Source organism: Gossypium hirsutum, chromosome A07, assembly GCF_007990345.1.
Source record: "Gossypium hirsutum isolate 1008001.06 chromosome A07, Gossypium_hirsutum_v2.1, whole genome shotgun sequence".
In the NCBI taxonomy this organism is placed as follows: domain Eukaryota; kingdom Viridiplantae; phylum Streptophyta; class Magnoliopsida; order Malvales; family Malvaceae; genus Gossypium; species Gossypium hirsutum.
Window position 1 is genome coordinate 14,859,893 of NC_053430.1, and position 13,994 is coordinate 14,873,886.

Consider the following 13,994-nt stretch of genomic DNA (forward strand, 5'->3'; position numbering starts at 1 on the left):
TTCTCTTATACAATTCAATTTTTTTTATCAAATAGTTTTTAACTTCACGAATATGCAAACTAAAATCCAAACAATTTTCTCCTCCAACACTAATCGTCAGATCGACTTAGATTTAAAATATGTTCTTCTACTTGTAGATGGTTACTAATCCACTGTATCAATCGTCGATTGTTGCTTGGAGCTCTCTAATTAGACTTTTTCTATAAAAAAAAAACTTAAAAGCCTAATGACTTAAATAAAAAGTTTCAAATAGTTCAGTGACTTAAATGAAAAGTCTTGAATAGTTTAATGATCATTTAATAACTTTTTGAAATTAAATGACCAAATCGTGAACTAGTATAGTTTACCCTCCCTATATTTATACATATCACTGCTAACTTCAAACCCTGAATTAGTATAACAAGTTAACAGGATATAAACTCGATTAAGGCAATAACTTAAGTACACTTTTATATACAAAATAAGTTAGAATATTATAAGAGTACTTTTATCTTTTTATATTTTTAATAAAATCAATAAAAAATTTAGATTTAAATTTATAACATTAATATTTATAAAAACTCAAGTTTATTGCTTCAATTAAAATTTTATTTTAATTTTTATATAAATATCACAATTTGGTATATATAAACTTTCTAATTTATGAAGTTTTAGTTAAATGGGAATGAGAAGGTTGAAATTTTATATTTTGGGCTCAACCTATCATATGTCGTTTTATATTTTAATTGTTAGTTTAATGGTGCACTGTAATGTTTAATTTTTGTTGTAATTGTAGTTATTGTAATTACGATTAATTTTAAGTTATTACATGATAGTTTTTTTACCTCTCAAGAGTTTCGTATTACACGAAATTAAAAAATATCTACTAAAGAAATTGTTGAAAAAAGGGTATCAAATGGAAAGAATATATCAAATTTAAGGGAGAATTATGTATTTAAGTTGTCATTAATCAGGGAAAAAAAACTATTTCATTATTATTCGTCTACTTTCCATTACTCAAAAAATGCTAGCCATTACCTTTTTAAATATTATTATTTTCAAAATAGTTAAATATAAAATTGATATTTGAATTTGTTCACTTTTTCCATATTGGTACTTATGAATTTTTTTATTTCAAATTTTTTTTCCGTCTACTAGTTTGGCACCTGAAACTAACGGCGTTAACTTTTTACTGGCGTGGCAGCGTTGACCAATCGCACGCCGTCACGTGACATCCTATTTGGCCTTTTTTTTTCATTTTCCCTCATATTTTCCGTTTTTTTCTTTTCTTTCCTTATTTTTCTTTTTATTTTTTCTAGGCATGCCTCTCCATCTCCCATTTCATGTCTTATTCAACTTTTTACTAACTTCTTCATCTCCATTTTTCTTTCAAGCATATTTTTTTTCAAAAAAAAAAGCAATGAAAAAGCATATATTCATAAGACCTTCAAAAAAGAGATGAGTCGTTCTTGTTCATTGAATTGTTCAAAGTGCTTTTTTCCATCAATTCCAATTCCAATCTCCCTCTTCGTCTCGTTGCCGCCATCGATTCTCATAAATTTTGTGTTTTTTCGCAGGGTGTCTATGGAAAGGGTTCAAGTATGAATTGAATCGTTTGACGGCACTCTTGATAATGTCTACAATGGCGGAGTCCCACCTCTAGCTAACGGAATTATTGTTAGAAGAGTTATCGGAGCAACGACATAGAGTGGAATCGGGGAATCTCGCCGGCGGGTAATAAAACGAATCGGGGAATCTCGCCGGCGGGTAATAAAACGATCTTTTAAAAAACGAAAATTGATGGCTCAGAATGTGAGATTATCAAGCAAAGAAGTTGGGATTGAAGCCATATCTTTATATTTGCTTTCGTACTAAAATTTCTTCTTTATTTCTTTTAAGGAATGAGGGGAAGAAAATTCAATTATAATTTTCCCAGAAAATGATGAATTTGAATAGAGTGCGAAATGAAGAAATTTGGGGTTTGGGTATTTGATTTGTGAGAAGAAAAGAAAAAGGGGTGGCGGCAACGGTAGTGGCGGCGGTGGTAAGCGTAAAGAGAGTATGAAATGAGAGATGGGTCCAGCACATGCATGCCATAACTATGGATTTAAACTCTTCTCTAATTCTTTCATCGATTTTTTGATTCAGCCTTTGAATACAAATAAGAAAAAGGAAAACTCAAAAATTAGCTACGAATTTAAGCTTGAAAAAAGAAAACCTAAAAATTAGCTATGAATTTAAGCTTGAAAAAAAAATGAAATCAGTTCATTAAAATTTTCTCACATTTTCTCTCTGTTGTATCTTTATTTTCTTTCACTTTCTCACGTGAAGATTAAACAAATTGAAGAAACAGGCTAAAAAATGAACACAGAAAATAGCTGGTGATGGATTTTCAACGGAGGCAAAAAATGATAGTGTTGTCATTGGTCAGAGAGCTCACCAGAGAATGTCAAATGGTGACCTAGCAATGGAGTAGATGCAGGACGGCTAGGATATGAAAAAGAAAAAGAAGGAAAATGAAAAATAAAATAAAAAGAAAATGATCTACAAAAGCAATCCATGTGGCACCACGTGAGTGGCCAATGCTGCCACGTCAGCAAAATATTAACGTCGTTAGGCTTAGGTACCAAAGTAATGGACAGAAAAAAAGTTTGGGTATCAATCTAAGACAAAAAAAAAAACTATAGGTACCCATTTAGAAGAAGTGGATAAATTTAGGTACTAATTTTATATTTAACCATTTTTAGAATTTGTGATATATTATTTTATAAAATATAAAGTTGATATATGAAAAATTGGATAAAAAATCAATAATATGTTGTTTTGTTATAGCTTGATTTAAAACTAAAAAGATACTAACGTATTGTGGACTAGATATGCTATAATAGTAAATAACTTGCATTCATTAGGTTTTAAGTTCAAACCAAAACAATATTTTCTCATACTTTTCATCAAAATAATCTGTAATGGAAAAAAAATATTTTTTAATCTTTTTATAAATGATAAAATTAGAAGTTAGAATGATAAAATCACTTTAGCAAAAAAAAAAAGAAAATATTCTATTCAAATAGATGAAACTATAAGTTAATAAAATATAAAATTATATTTTGACCTCATAAAATAATTTATAGTTCAATTTCGACCCCTAAAACAATTATAGCTCCGCCACTAAATCAAAACATATAAGATATTAAACTTTATTAAATTATTCATTTTGATAATGCCTAAACTTTTCTTTTAAATTCGAACTCCAAAAAGCATATTCGTGGAGAATAATTTACCTTAGGGTGTGTTTAGGTTCTAGAGAATAATTGGATGATAGTGTAGTTATTAGGATAGTAATTACACCATTTTATAATTACAAGGAATTCTAGTTCACTATACACATTTGACAGATAAAGTGTACTTACAACATAATTCCCTAAGTCATATTTAGTAGTATAAATTGTAATTACACGACTGTATAATTTTAAAATCTAAAAAGACTAACTATTGTAAAAATTATCAATAATAATTCTCTAGACATTTAACAATACCTAGAATCAAATCATCGTATATAAGTTAGTCCAAGAAAGTATTTGAAAATATGGTTACTAAAAAAATTAACAACAAAAAAACATCCTAACAACAAAAAAATTATAATATCTAGTCATGTTTTTATGTATATATATATATGAGATTTGCCAATGTAAATGTGTGGCTATATCTATTAGAAACTGTTATCGGAGGGCCTTGTCATGAAAGAGCATAATGATCTGTTTTAAAGTTGGAATTTGAAATAACAAAGAAGAGGACAGACCATCTGAGACTTGGTCGATTGTACTAATGTGCCGAGTCTATTGGGGCTATTGGTTGTGATTTTTTGGTTGGTTGGAATTCATTGTTAAGTTAGTTTGATAATAGGGGGGATAGGATTCATTTTTTAGTAGTTTAATCAATGCGATGCATCTATGGTTTGTCCATTAGTTTGTAGTGTTTTATTTATTGTGTAACAGTCCGTTTTCAGTGAAATCGGAACTGTGGTTTCGAGACCACAAATTCGAGAGTATTTTAAAATTATTTCATGGCCTACATTATGATTGAAATATCGTATGAAAATTTCGCAAAGAAATTTTATCGGTTACATGTCTAATTAGATGAAATTGACCAAATTGCATAAAATGCAAAAGTTGAGTTCTAGTAGCTATAGGTATCAAATAGCTATGGAATTCAAAATTGGAGGTCCTTATATGGCAAATAGACCATTAAGAGGAGTTAGTAGATAAATATGATGATTCATCCATGGAAAATTGATTAAAAAAAAGGACTAAATTGGAAAGTAAAAAAAGAAGAAGATGATAAGTAATTAAATAATGAAAATATCATCATATTATCATCTTTCCCAAATTATTTTACACAGAAACCTTAGTTAGAAGAGCTTGAAGGTAGCAAGCTTATATTGCTCAATTAGGTGAATATTCAAGTCCTATTTTTAATGATTTTTATGTTTCCGAGATGGTAATAGCTTAATTTAGTTATCTCGGGGATTAATTTGTAAAGTTATCAAAGTACTAGGGTTTTTCCATGGATGAGTATGCATGAATTATGAAGTTTTATGACAGAAAATGAAAGGTTGTTAATAGATAAACAACTTTTGTAAAGAGAATTTTGATGAAATTATGATTTAGGGACTAAATTGAAAAGATGTAAAATTCATGGAAAAATTCTAAATTTTATGAAATACTTGGGCTGCTAATGTTATATGTAAAAATCAGCTAGGCTTGGAATAATGATTAAATTGCATGAATTTTATTTTCCGAGCCTAGGGACGAAATCATAATTAAATAAAAGTATAGGGGCAAAATGATGTGAATTGAATTGAATTGAATATGAATTCTATTAAATTGAGCTAAATTTACTCGTATAGATCCAGATAGACCAAATATGAAATTGGATCGAGGAAAAGATAAAGTATTGAATTAGTAGATTACAATTCACGAACACTTGTTAAGGTAAGTTCGTGTAACTAAATTGAGAATTCATATGTGCTAATTGAATTGTATGGTGCTCATGGGTCGGGCCCGGATCAACTATAAATTTAGGCCCATTTACTAGGCCCATGCCCGACCCGGCCCGCTCGTATTAACTTTTTATATTATTTTTATGTAATTTTTAAATATATATAATACATTAAAAATACTAAAAACATCAAAATAAATATTTCTCAACAAATTAAAAATAAATTTTAAAAAATATGTAGACTTAAATAACATTAAGATAAACGCAATTTAACATGTAAAAACCTTTAAAATAATAATAAAAATTAACAAATGCCTTTAAAATAAAAACAAAATTAACAATAAAATAAGTTTTATACAATATCCAAACAATAACAACAAAATAGTAGTAACAAAATAGTAAAATGGTAGCAAAATAGGGAGAAAACAACAAGAAAATAACATTTAAAAACAAAAAAGAGCATATCTTTCTTGTCTTTTAGTGAATTCGGCTCGGAGCTGGGCCCGGGCCAAAAATGCATTATCCGAGGCCCAGTTCATTTTTAAAACGGGCCTTATTTTTTTGTCTAAACCCATTTTTCAGGCCTATATTTTTACCCAAACCCTCCCACATTTCGGGCGGGCATTTGGGCCAAACCTGGTGGCCCGACTCATGATCAGGTTTATTTATTGTTATGTATATGAAATTAATAGCATATCCGATAATACCCGAAAAACAAAAAATCCCGATTGAATAAATAAAATTCGATGGATATAGGGTTCCCTATTAGTTGTGGTCCTGCATATGTTGCGGACACACCACAGCTCGAAAGAGTGTTCCGTTACTAGCCCTTTCGAGCTTTCCGTTATATGGTTCTTGTGAGTTTCCCATTATATGGTTCTTATGAGCTTCCTGTTAAGAGCTCTTCAAAGCATCCCAATTTGGTTGTGATCCTGCATGTTTTGTAGACATATCACAGCTCTTATGAGTGCCTCGTTATATGATTCTTCGTGAGCTTCCCGATTAAAGACTCATTGTGAGCTTCCTAATTAATGGCTCTCCGGAGCTTCCTGATATGGCTCGCTTGAACTTCTCGATATATGGCTATCCAAAGCTTTCTGATTAATGGCTCTTCAAAGCTACTCGTTATTGGCTCGCATGAGCTTCCTGAATATGGCCCTTATGAGCTTCCCGTTATACAACCCGAATAAGCTTCCCATTACATGGCTCACATGAGCTTCCTATTATATGGCTCGAGAGAGGACTTCCTGTTTATGTGCTCGTATGAGCATTCCCGAATATGAATTGACGGATTACAATTTTGTACACTTCGAGTGTACTACTTGTGTATCCATCGATATTTCAAATAAATTCAATGAGCAAAGTTCTGACATGGGATAATCTGAACTTGAGATGAATTATTATGGAAATGTACATGTTATAGGCAAATTGCCAAATTTCTTTGGATGAATTCTGTGTGCTTACCTTAAATGTAAATTAATGGTAAGTTAATTACCCGTTATACGAACTTACTAAGCATAAAATGCTTACTCTGTTTTACTTTCTTCTGTTCTTTAGTAATTCGGAGGCTCGTTGGGTTGGAAGCTTGGCGGAGATATAGTCACACTATTCATCGGCCCAATTCGGTATATATATAGTGAATCAATTATGGATAAAATGGCATGTATAGGTTAATTAGCCAATGTTGGCAAATAAATGCTTTGGTTATACTAGCCTTTGGAATGGCTTGTGATGGACATGTTTTGATGTGTATATAAGAGGTTATAATATATTTGATGCATGTGTTTGAAATGGTTGATTGTTAGAATCATATTGGTATAATGATGATTAAATTAAGTTAGCATATTTTATAAAATATGCATATATGTGAAATTTGATAAGTTAGATAAGTTTATATACTTGGTTATATGAGGTATTATATCATGTATATCAGATGATTTTGGTTGGATTTGAATGTCTTATAATGGCTTGAGAATATATTTAAGTGTTTATGTAGGTGGAAGGCAAATTTGGGTGAGAAATATGGCTTGGAAATGACCTATTTCGTCCACACGGGCGTGTGTCTCAGCTATGTGTGACACATGGCCTAGCACATGAGCGTATGTTTTGGCCGTGTGTCCCCTGCATCTTTAAAATTTCAAAACAGAATGCTCGGAATTTTTCACATGGTCTGGCATACAGGCATGTGGCTTGGTCGTGTGACCCCTGCACCTATTTAATGCAAGTCATTATGTTCACAAGGCTTAGCACACGGGTGTGTGACTTGGCCGTATGACCCAAGTGAGAGAGTTACACAGGTATGGACATGAGCTTGGACACGGCCGTAAGCCCTATTTCGAAAGCCCACACGGCCTGGCCACACGAGCTTGTGTCCCTTGCACCTTGAAAAAATTTTAAAGTTCTGCGAAAAATTCTCTGAGTATCCAGTTTAGTCTCAACCAGATTCTAATGCGTATTTTGGGCATCGAAGGCTCTTAATAGGGACAATATGAATTATAATTATTGGTTTATGATGTGAATGTGTAATGATATGAAATTGTCTGTATTTAATCTGTAAGTCTTAGTAATACTCCATAACCCTGTTCTGGTGACGGATAAGGGTTAGGGGTGTTACATATCGTCTATGCTATGTGTCATGTATTTGTATTTTTATTGGTTCCTATTAATGATAACATTTTCTTTAAAAAAATCAGAAATACTATATACATTAAAGGTGCTCATGGGTCAAGTCAAGTTGGGCCTAAGTATAATATTAATATACTCATCTAATATACAAAAATTAATTTACCCTTTTTTTTAAAAAGGGCTAAAATTCAATCCAAAATATAGTTTAAGAAGTTTTATGATACTTCTATCTCAAACATGTCATTAATATAAATAAAACGTTAAAAATATTTTTAAAACACATAAATAATTTTATTTAAAATCAAAATTGATATTTACTTCATTAATGAGGTATAGAGTTATAATTGATGGTGTATAAATATAAACACTTTTTTATACTCATATTATTGGTATTTTTTTTTACCAATATCATTATACAGATTATATCTGTTCTTTTTGTGACAATGCCTAAAATTACTTAATTCCCTCCCCAACCCATAAATAGGAGGATAATGTGCTTCAGTGTACTCAAACCCACGTCTTCCTGCATTGGCATCAATATTCATGCCAGTCGAGTTAAGACTCAATTGACGTATTTACTTTTTATTAAATAAGAAAAAAGAAAGAAAGCAATGTGATGTTTGTGTTGGGAAATTTGTCCATATTGTAATAAACATGTAATCATTTCCTATGTATTTAAACGATAGATAAATAAATGGAATTTATTTCACATTTCACTATTATGTCTTTGCGTTTCTGTCTTTCATGTTTTGCATGTATAGCGAAATTATGATAAGTAAATATTAACTCATTGATTATCAAAGTTCAAATTGATAATAAGTGGCACTCTAAGAACGTTTACATTGCGAGAAAGACAACTTATTTTAGTAGATAATTTAAACGAGTCCGTAATCTCGTAAAATAATCAAAGTGAGCATTTGATTAAAATACTCAAAAGGATTATTATGTTGTTTACAATTCCAAATATGGAGATAGCTAGTCTTGGCTATCAGAACAATTAACCCCATGGGTAGAGACATAGATATATTCATTGGAAGAATGATACATTGGACTGGACTCAATATGAATTAATTTTGAATACGTTTATGAATTAATTTACTTGTGACATTTCTGGTATGATTTACATAAATTCTAAGTTAGTAACTGATCATGCGTATGTAACTCATGTGTTTTGATATATGTGGAGGCTTATGCGCTAAAGATGATCAAGCGCATAACCGATATGTTGAGTATATGACTTATATATGGCATGCCTTTACTAACGACAATAGAATTCATAACTCGATTAAAGAGTTAACAATATCCTCTTATTAACATTGTGTGAATTGATAAATATGGAACATGATCACGAGTTGTTTGTTCTCGAACAAACATTTTATCATAATCATCTATTGACAGTGATCATATTAATCATGAAGAAGACACAATGGTGACAATGAAATAAAATATGATTGTATTGAGTGAACGTATTTAACTCAAAGAAATCAATGATATAATATGATGGTAACACACATATAACAACGTCATTAGACAAAACAGTTGGATGAATTGCTTTTGTAAATAATATACAATAACGAATTTTCAATCATGGTACTTCTTATGGACTAACTCCATGATTAAGTAAATTGCGAATTATCGGAACGATACTTTTGGACATAATTGCAATTACTACAGTCTAATTGGAACGATACTTTTGGACATAATTGCAATTACTATAGTCTAATTGTATATGTTCAATTGGTTCATCTGCTAGCTCAACAAAAGCTCAATCTAACTGCATTTGAATTAGAAAAAAATTCTACAACTTTGAAAATAATTTAATTGAGTCGATTTATTTGATAAATCAATGTGAAATTAAACTAGGTGGTCGTGTGAATTATTAAACTGAAGAATTTGATTAAAAAATTTTCTTGAAAATTTAATTTAGGAAAATCTCAGTGATTTTTGAGAAAATTAATTTAGATCAAATAAAATTAAATTATTCAATTTAATTAAAATAAATATGATATTTTTGAAAATTAATTTCAAGACAAACAATTGGTCTAATAGGTAATTGAACTTGAAAATTGGACCTGAGATTGAAATTTGAGACAAATAACCCAAAACCAAGATCGAAACCTAAAAATTGGTCGAATTAGACCTGATATGTGAAACTAAGCCGACGATCCAATTGGTGGCTGGATCGAACCAACTCGGGGTATCGTAAGGGTGTCACACCTACGATGGCACCAATAGGGATGGCGGTGCCGACAATTGTGATGGCAGCATTTCGGTGGCTGGCGGATAGTTGACGGCGGTTGTTTTTCCGCAGTTGAGCAGTGGATGAATCGCACTCCTACTGTGCCTTTACCGGATAATTTAATTTCAAATTAACTATTCAAAAAATAATATTATTTTAATAGATTTAATATTAAAATTAATTTAATAATGGTTTTGATAGTATTTTATTAATTTAATATTAAAGTGATTAAGTTTAACCATAATTAAACTCTTTAAACTCTAAGTTTAGAAAAAATTGTGAATTTTCTGATTTGAAGTTAGTCCACACTCGACAGACATTAGATTGATGATAGCGAATAAGACTACTCGGTCGAAGCGTTAATCCTAGACTATTCGGTCGAAATCGAAAAAGTACAATTCTGATTAAGTGTTTATTACTTTAGATATCACAACCAAGTTATAGATTTGGAAAAAAAAATTCAAGCTTTAATTTTTTCCAAACATATTTTTTACTGCATTTTTCAAACTCATTTTTCCAACAAATTGATCGTAGATTTTAAGACTACCTCTATTAATAAAATTATCGAAATGTAAGATTACTCAACAAATTATCAGGCATGTTACATTATTACCTCATTTGATTCACTTGATTGAAATGTAAAATTTCGTTGTTTGATTAACAGAATGTAAAATTAGCCACAAACACATTCTACTAATTTCTCTCGTGAAATTTGCGCATATATATCTAGGTTAAAGTACTTAGAAAGTCCTTATGTTATAGGGTTTAGATCAAATTAGTCATTCTATTATTAAATGAATAATTTTAGTTATTATACTATTAAAAAGAATGAAACAAGTTTAAATTGTAACAAATTTAACATTTAACATATAAAAAATATCTTGAAATTTTTTCAAATGTAATTCAATTCTAAACAAATAATTTTATTTACAAAACTATAAAAAATTTTAAAAAATATTTACTCTGTTAACTAGTATATGATATTTTATAAACAATAAATATTAATTTTATTCCAATTTCACTTTATTTGATTTATTTTAATGGCATATAGACTAATTAAGTCATTTATTTGTAGAGGAACTAATTTGATTAATTCTCCATAATTTCTCAAATAAAATCACATATATTTTTATTACATAACAAGCTTCTTGTGTTTTGTTTTACTAACAATTTAATGTATTCTCCTGATAAATTAATTCATATATTGTTTTCCAAATAAATAAGCTGGAAAAATAATAAATGCTCAAGGCTTTTCTTTGATTAAAGTGATAAGAAAAAAGAAAGAAAATAAATATTTTAGTGACTAAATGCAAACTTTTAAATATTTTTATTGATATTTTGTAATATTTTAAAATTAAATAATTAAAACATAAATTTATTAATAATTTAATAATTTTGGCTGAAATTTACCCTTTAGTTATCCTTTATTAAAAGGAAATAGGAGTCACAGGTTTTTATTTTTTAATGATTTTTACATGTCTTCTTCAACCATCTATTTCTAACCCTAAAAATCTACAATAGAGTTTATCTTAAAAGCACCAGCATCGCTTCCCTAATTCTCTCTTTTACCGCCTCAGATCTCAAAAAAAGAAAAACAAAAAACAACCTTTCATGGGTTCCAGGAAGGGCAACGACAACGATGGTGCTAGCCCTGGGTACATCAAATTATACCCTTTCCCCCCTTTCTTTCTATTTCTCAATATTTAATGGTTTTTATTGAATCTCTTTTTTTTTGTGCAGGAAAATATTTATTGGAGGCTTAGCTAAAGACACAACTCTGGGTTAGCTGAGCTTTTTTTTTACGTGTTTTTTTTGTTGATGAATGTTCCTCAAATTACTGACTTTTTTTTCTGGGTTCTTGTTGGTGGGGATTTATTTTTCAGAGACGTTTACTAAGTATTTTGAAAAGTATGGGGAAATAACAGATTACGTTATAATGAAAGATCGACATACGGGTCGGCCCCGTGGTTTTGGGTTCATTACCTTTGCGGATCCTTCTGTTGTTGACACTGTTATGCAAGAGGATCATGTTATTAATGGCAAACAAGTAAGCAAAAGTTTCACTTTCCATGTATTTGAAGAGAGATAAGGAAAACCCTTTTAACTGTATTGGGGTCTGATGAATTTTACAACTTGGATTTTGATTTTTGGTTTCGGATTTTCTTGGTGGCTGTCACTTCGTTTGCATTTAAGTTGTGTAGCAGAGCTAAGCTTCTTACTGTTAATATTCTACTAATTGAATTGAAGGAGCCAAAATAAAACTGTTCTTTGCAATTTGATGCTTGGGAAGTGATAGCTAAAGGTTGTTTTTTGGGGGTAGATTTAGTTGTAATATAGGTTTTGTGATTCATGGAGAAGTTGTATTGATATTGTTTTGTGAGCTTTATCAAGTGTTTAAAATCTTGCTTGATGGATTGATTATTGGCACAGGTTGAGATTAAAAGAACTGTTCCGAAAGGTTCTTCACAGTCGAATGATTTCAAGACAAAGAAAATATTTGTTGGTGGGATTCCAACATCAGTTACTGAAGGTCTGATATTTGTTATATATACGTAGGCATTCTTCCGTGACATTGAGTGTTGATGCTTTTAACTGGCAAATATTGTTTACTTATTGATTTTCCTTTTTGATCTTCGAATCTTTAGACGAGTTCAAGAATTTCTTCTTGAAGTATGGAAAGGTGGTGGAACATGAGATAATATGTGACCATGCAACCAAGCGTTCTAGGGGTTTCGGGTTTATCGTGTTTGACAATGAAAAAGTTGTTGACAATATGCTGGCCAATGGAAACATGATAGATATGGAGGGTACTCGGGTGAGTACTTCTGTTCAATGGCTCCCTATGCAATCTAATGTAATCAAATGTGTATATCATTTTGCACAGAAGCAATGTGGAGTGGCATATCAAACTCTTCTGTTGATGGAAATAACCGTTCTCATTGTTTTTTGGGTTTTATTTAGTTTTTCAAATTTCAAATTTGCTAAGTTCATCGCAGGTTTATTGTTGTTATTACATGACTCTTTTCTTGTCAAGGCAGGCTGTCAATATAGTGTATTGGTGCAGGGAACCTAGGTTAACTTACTTCTTTGTTGTAGGTTGAAATCAAGAAGGCTGAACCAAAGAAATCCTCAAACCCAGCACCTGGCCCTGCATATGGTAGTGAATCTAGGGGACGCTCATACAATGATGGTTATGGTGGATTTGGTGATTATGGTGGTTTTGGCCCTGGTCCTTATAGGTCTTTTGGAGGTTTTGGCAGTAGATATGGAGATTATGGTGGTTACGGTGGTGGTGCTGCCGATTTTGGTGGTAGTTATGGGGGGTTTGGTGGTGGTGGTGGTGGTTTCTCTGGTTACCGCGGAGATCCATCATTTGGTTATGCTAGCCGATATGGTTCCTATGCTGGTGGGCTTAGTGGGACTGGTATAGGTCCATATGGACGTGGAGGTGGAGGCTATGGAAGTTACAGTGGTTCAGGCCCTAGTGGTAATTATGATTCAGGCCCGGGTGCTGGTTTTGGTGGACCGGGTGGATTATATGGTAGTAGATCAGGATACGGAGGCAGTAGTCGCTATCATCCTTATGCAAGATAGAACGTGTTTAAGATCTCCCATAAAAGTTGCCCCAGGTTTTCAATCTCATCACATGGTTCGATAGGCACTGTGCACTTTTGCAAGTTGTCACTATCTAGAAGATCAAATCTATTTAGATTTGCATGCTTAGTGAAAACCCAAGTTAGATCAAGCATCAAACTAGAACTGCAGCTACTCATGGTAGAGCAAACAAACTCGATAATATTAGTAGAGCTTCTATCTTTCACTTTAAGTTTATTTATTGTCGGTTTTATTGTAGTTTGTGAAGACTTGTTTTAAGCTTTGGTTAGAATGACTATTGAGGTGTGAATGTAACATTTAGTGAATTACACACTAAGATTGCTGTTTGACGTATAGAGCTTTCCATTTTAAAAGTTTCTAGTTCTTCCTCGTGTGCAAACCTCAAGGCCTAGGTAACTTTCACAAGTAGCAAAGGCATCCATGTTACGTTACTTGGGCTCAATCATGTTAGATACAAGAACATGTCCTTTATTGCCATGTTTTCAATCTTTTAAAAGTTTATCTGTTGCTTCTATAGCTACACTAGTAAGAGAACTAT

General features: G+C 31.3%; 1 protein-coding gene across 1 annotated transcript; it reads left to right on the plus strand.

Moving 5' to 3' along the window:
• Positions 1-11,298: 11,298 nt before the first annotated feature.
• On the plus strand, positions 11,299-13,789 carry LOC107934006 (heterogeneous nuclear ribonucleoprotein A3 homolog 1). The gene is made up of 6 exons (XM_016866335.2): positions 11,299-11,496; positions 11,582-11,622; positions 11,725-11,888; positions 12,272-12,371; positions 12,487-12,656; positions 12,938-13,789. Exons 1-6 carry the CDS (start codon positions 11,453-11,455, stop codon positions 13,433-13,435), a joined length of 1,017 nt encoding a protein of 338 aa, XP_016721824.1. The 5' UTR covers positions 11,299-11,452; the 3' UTR covers positions 13,436-13,789.
• Positions 13,790-13,994: the final 205 nt, after the last annotated feature.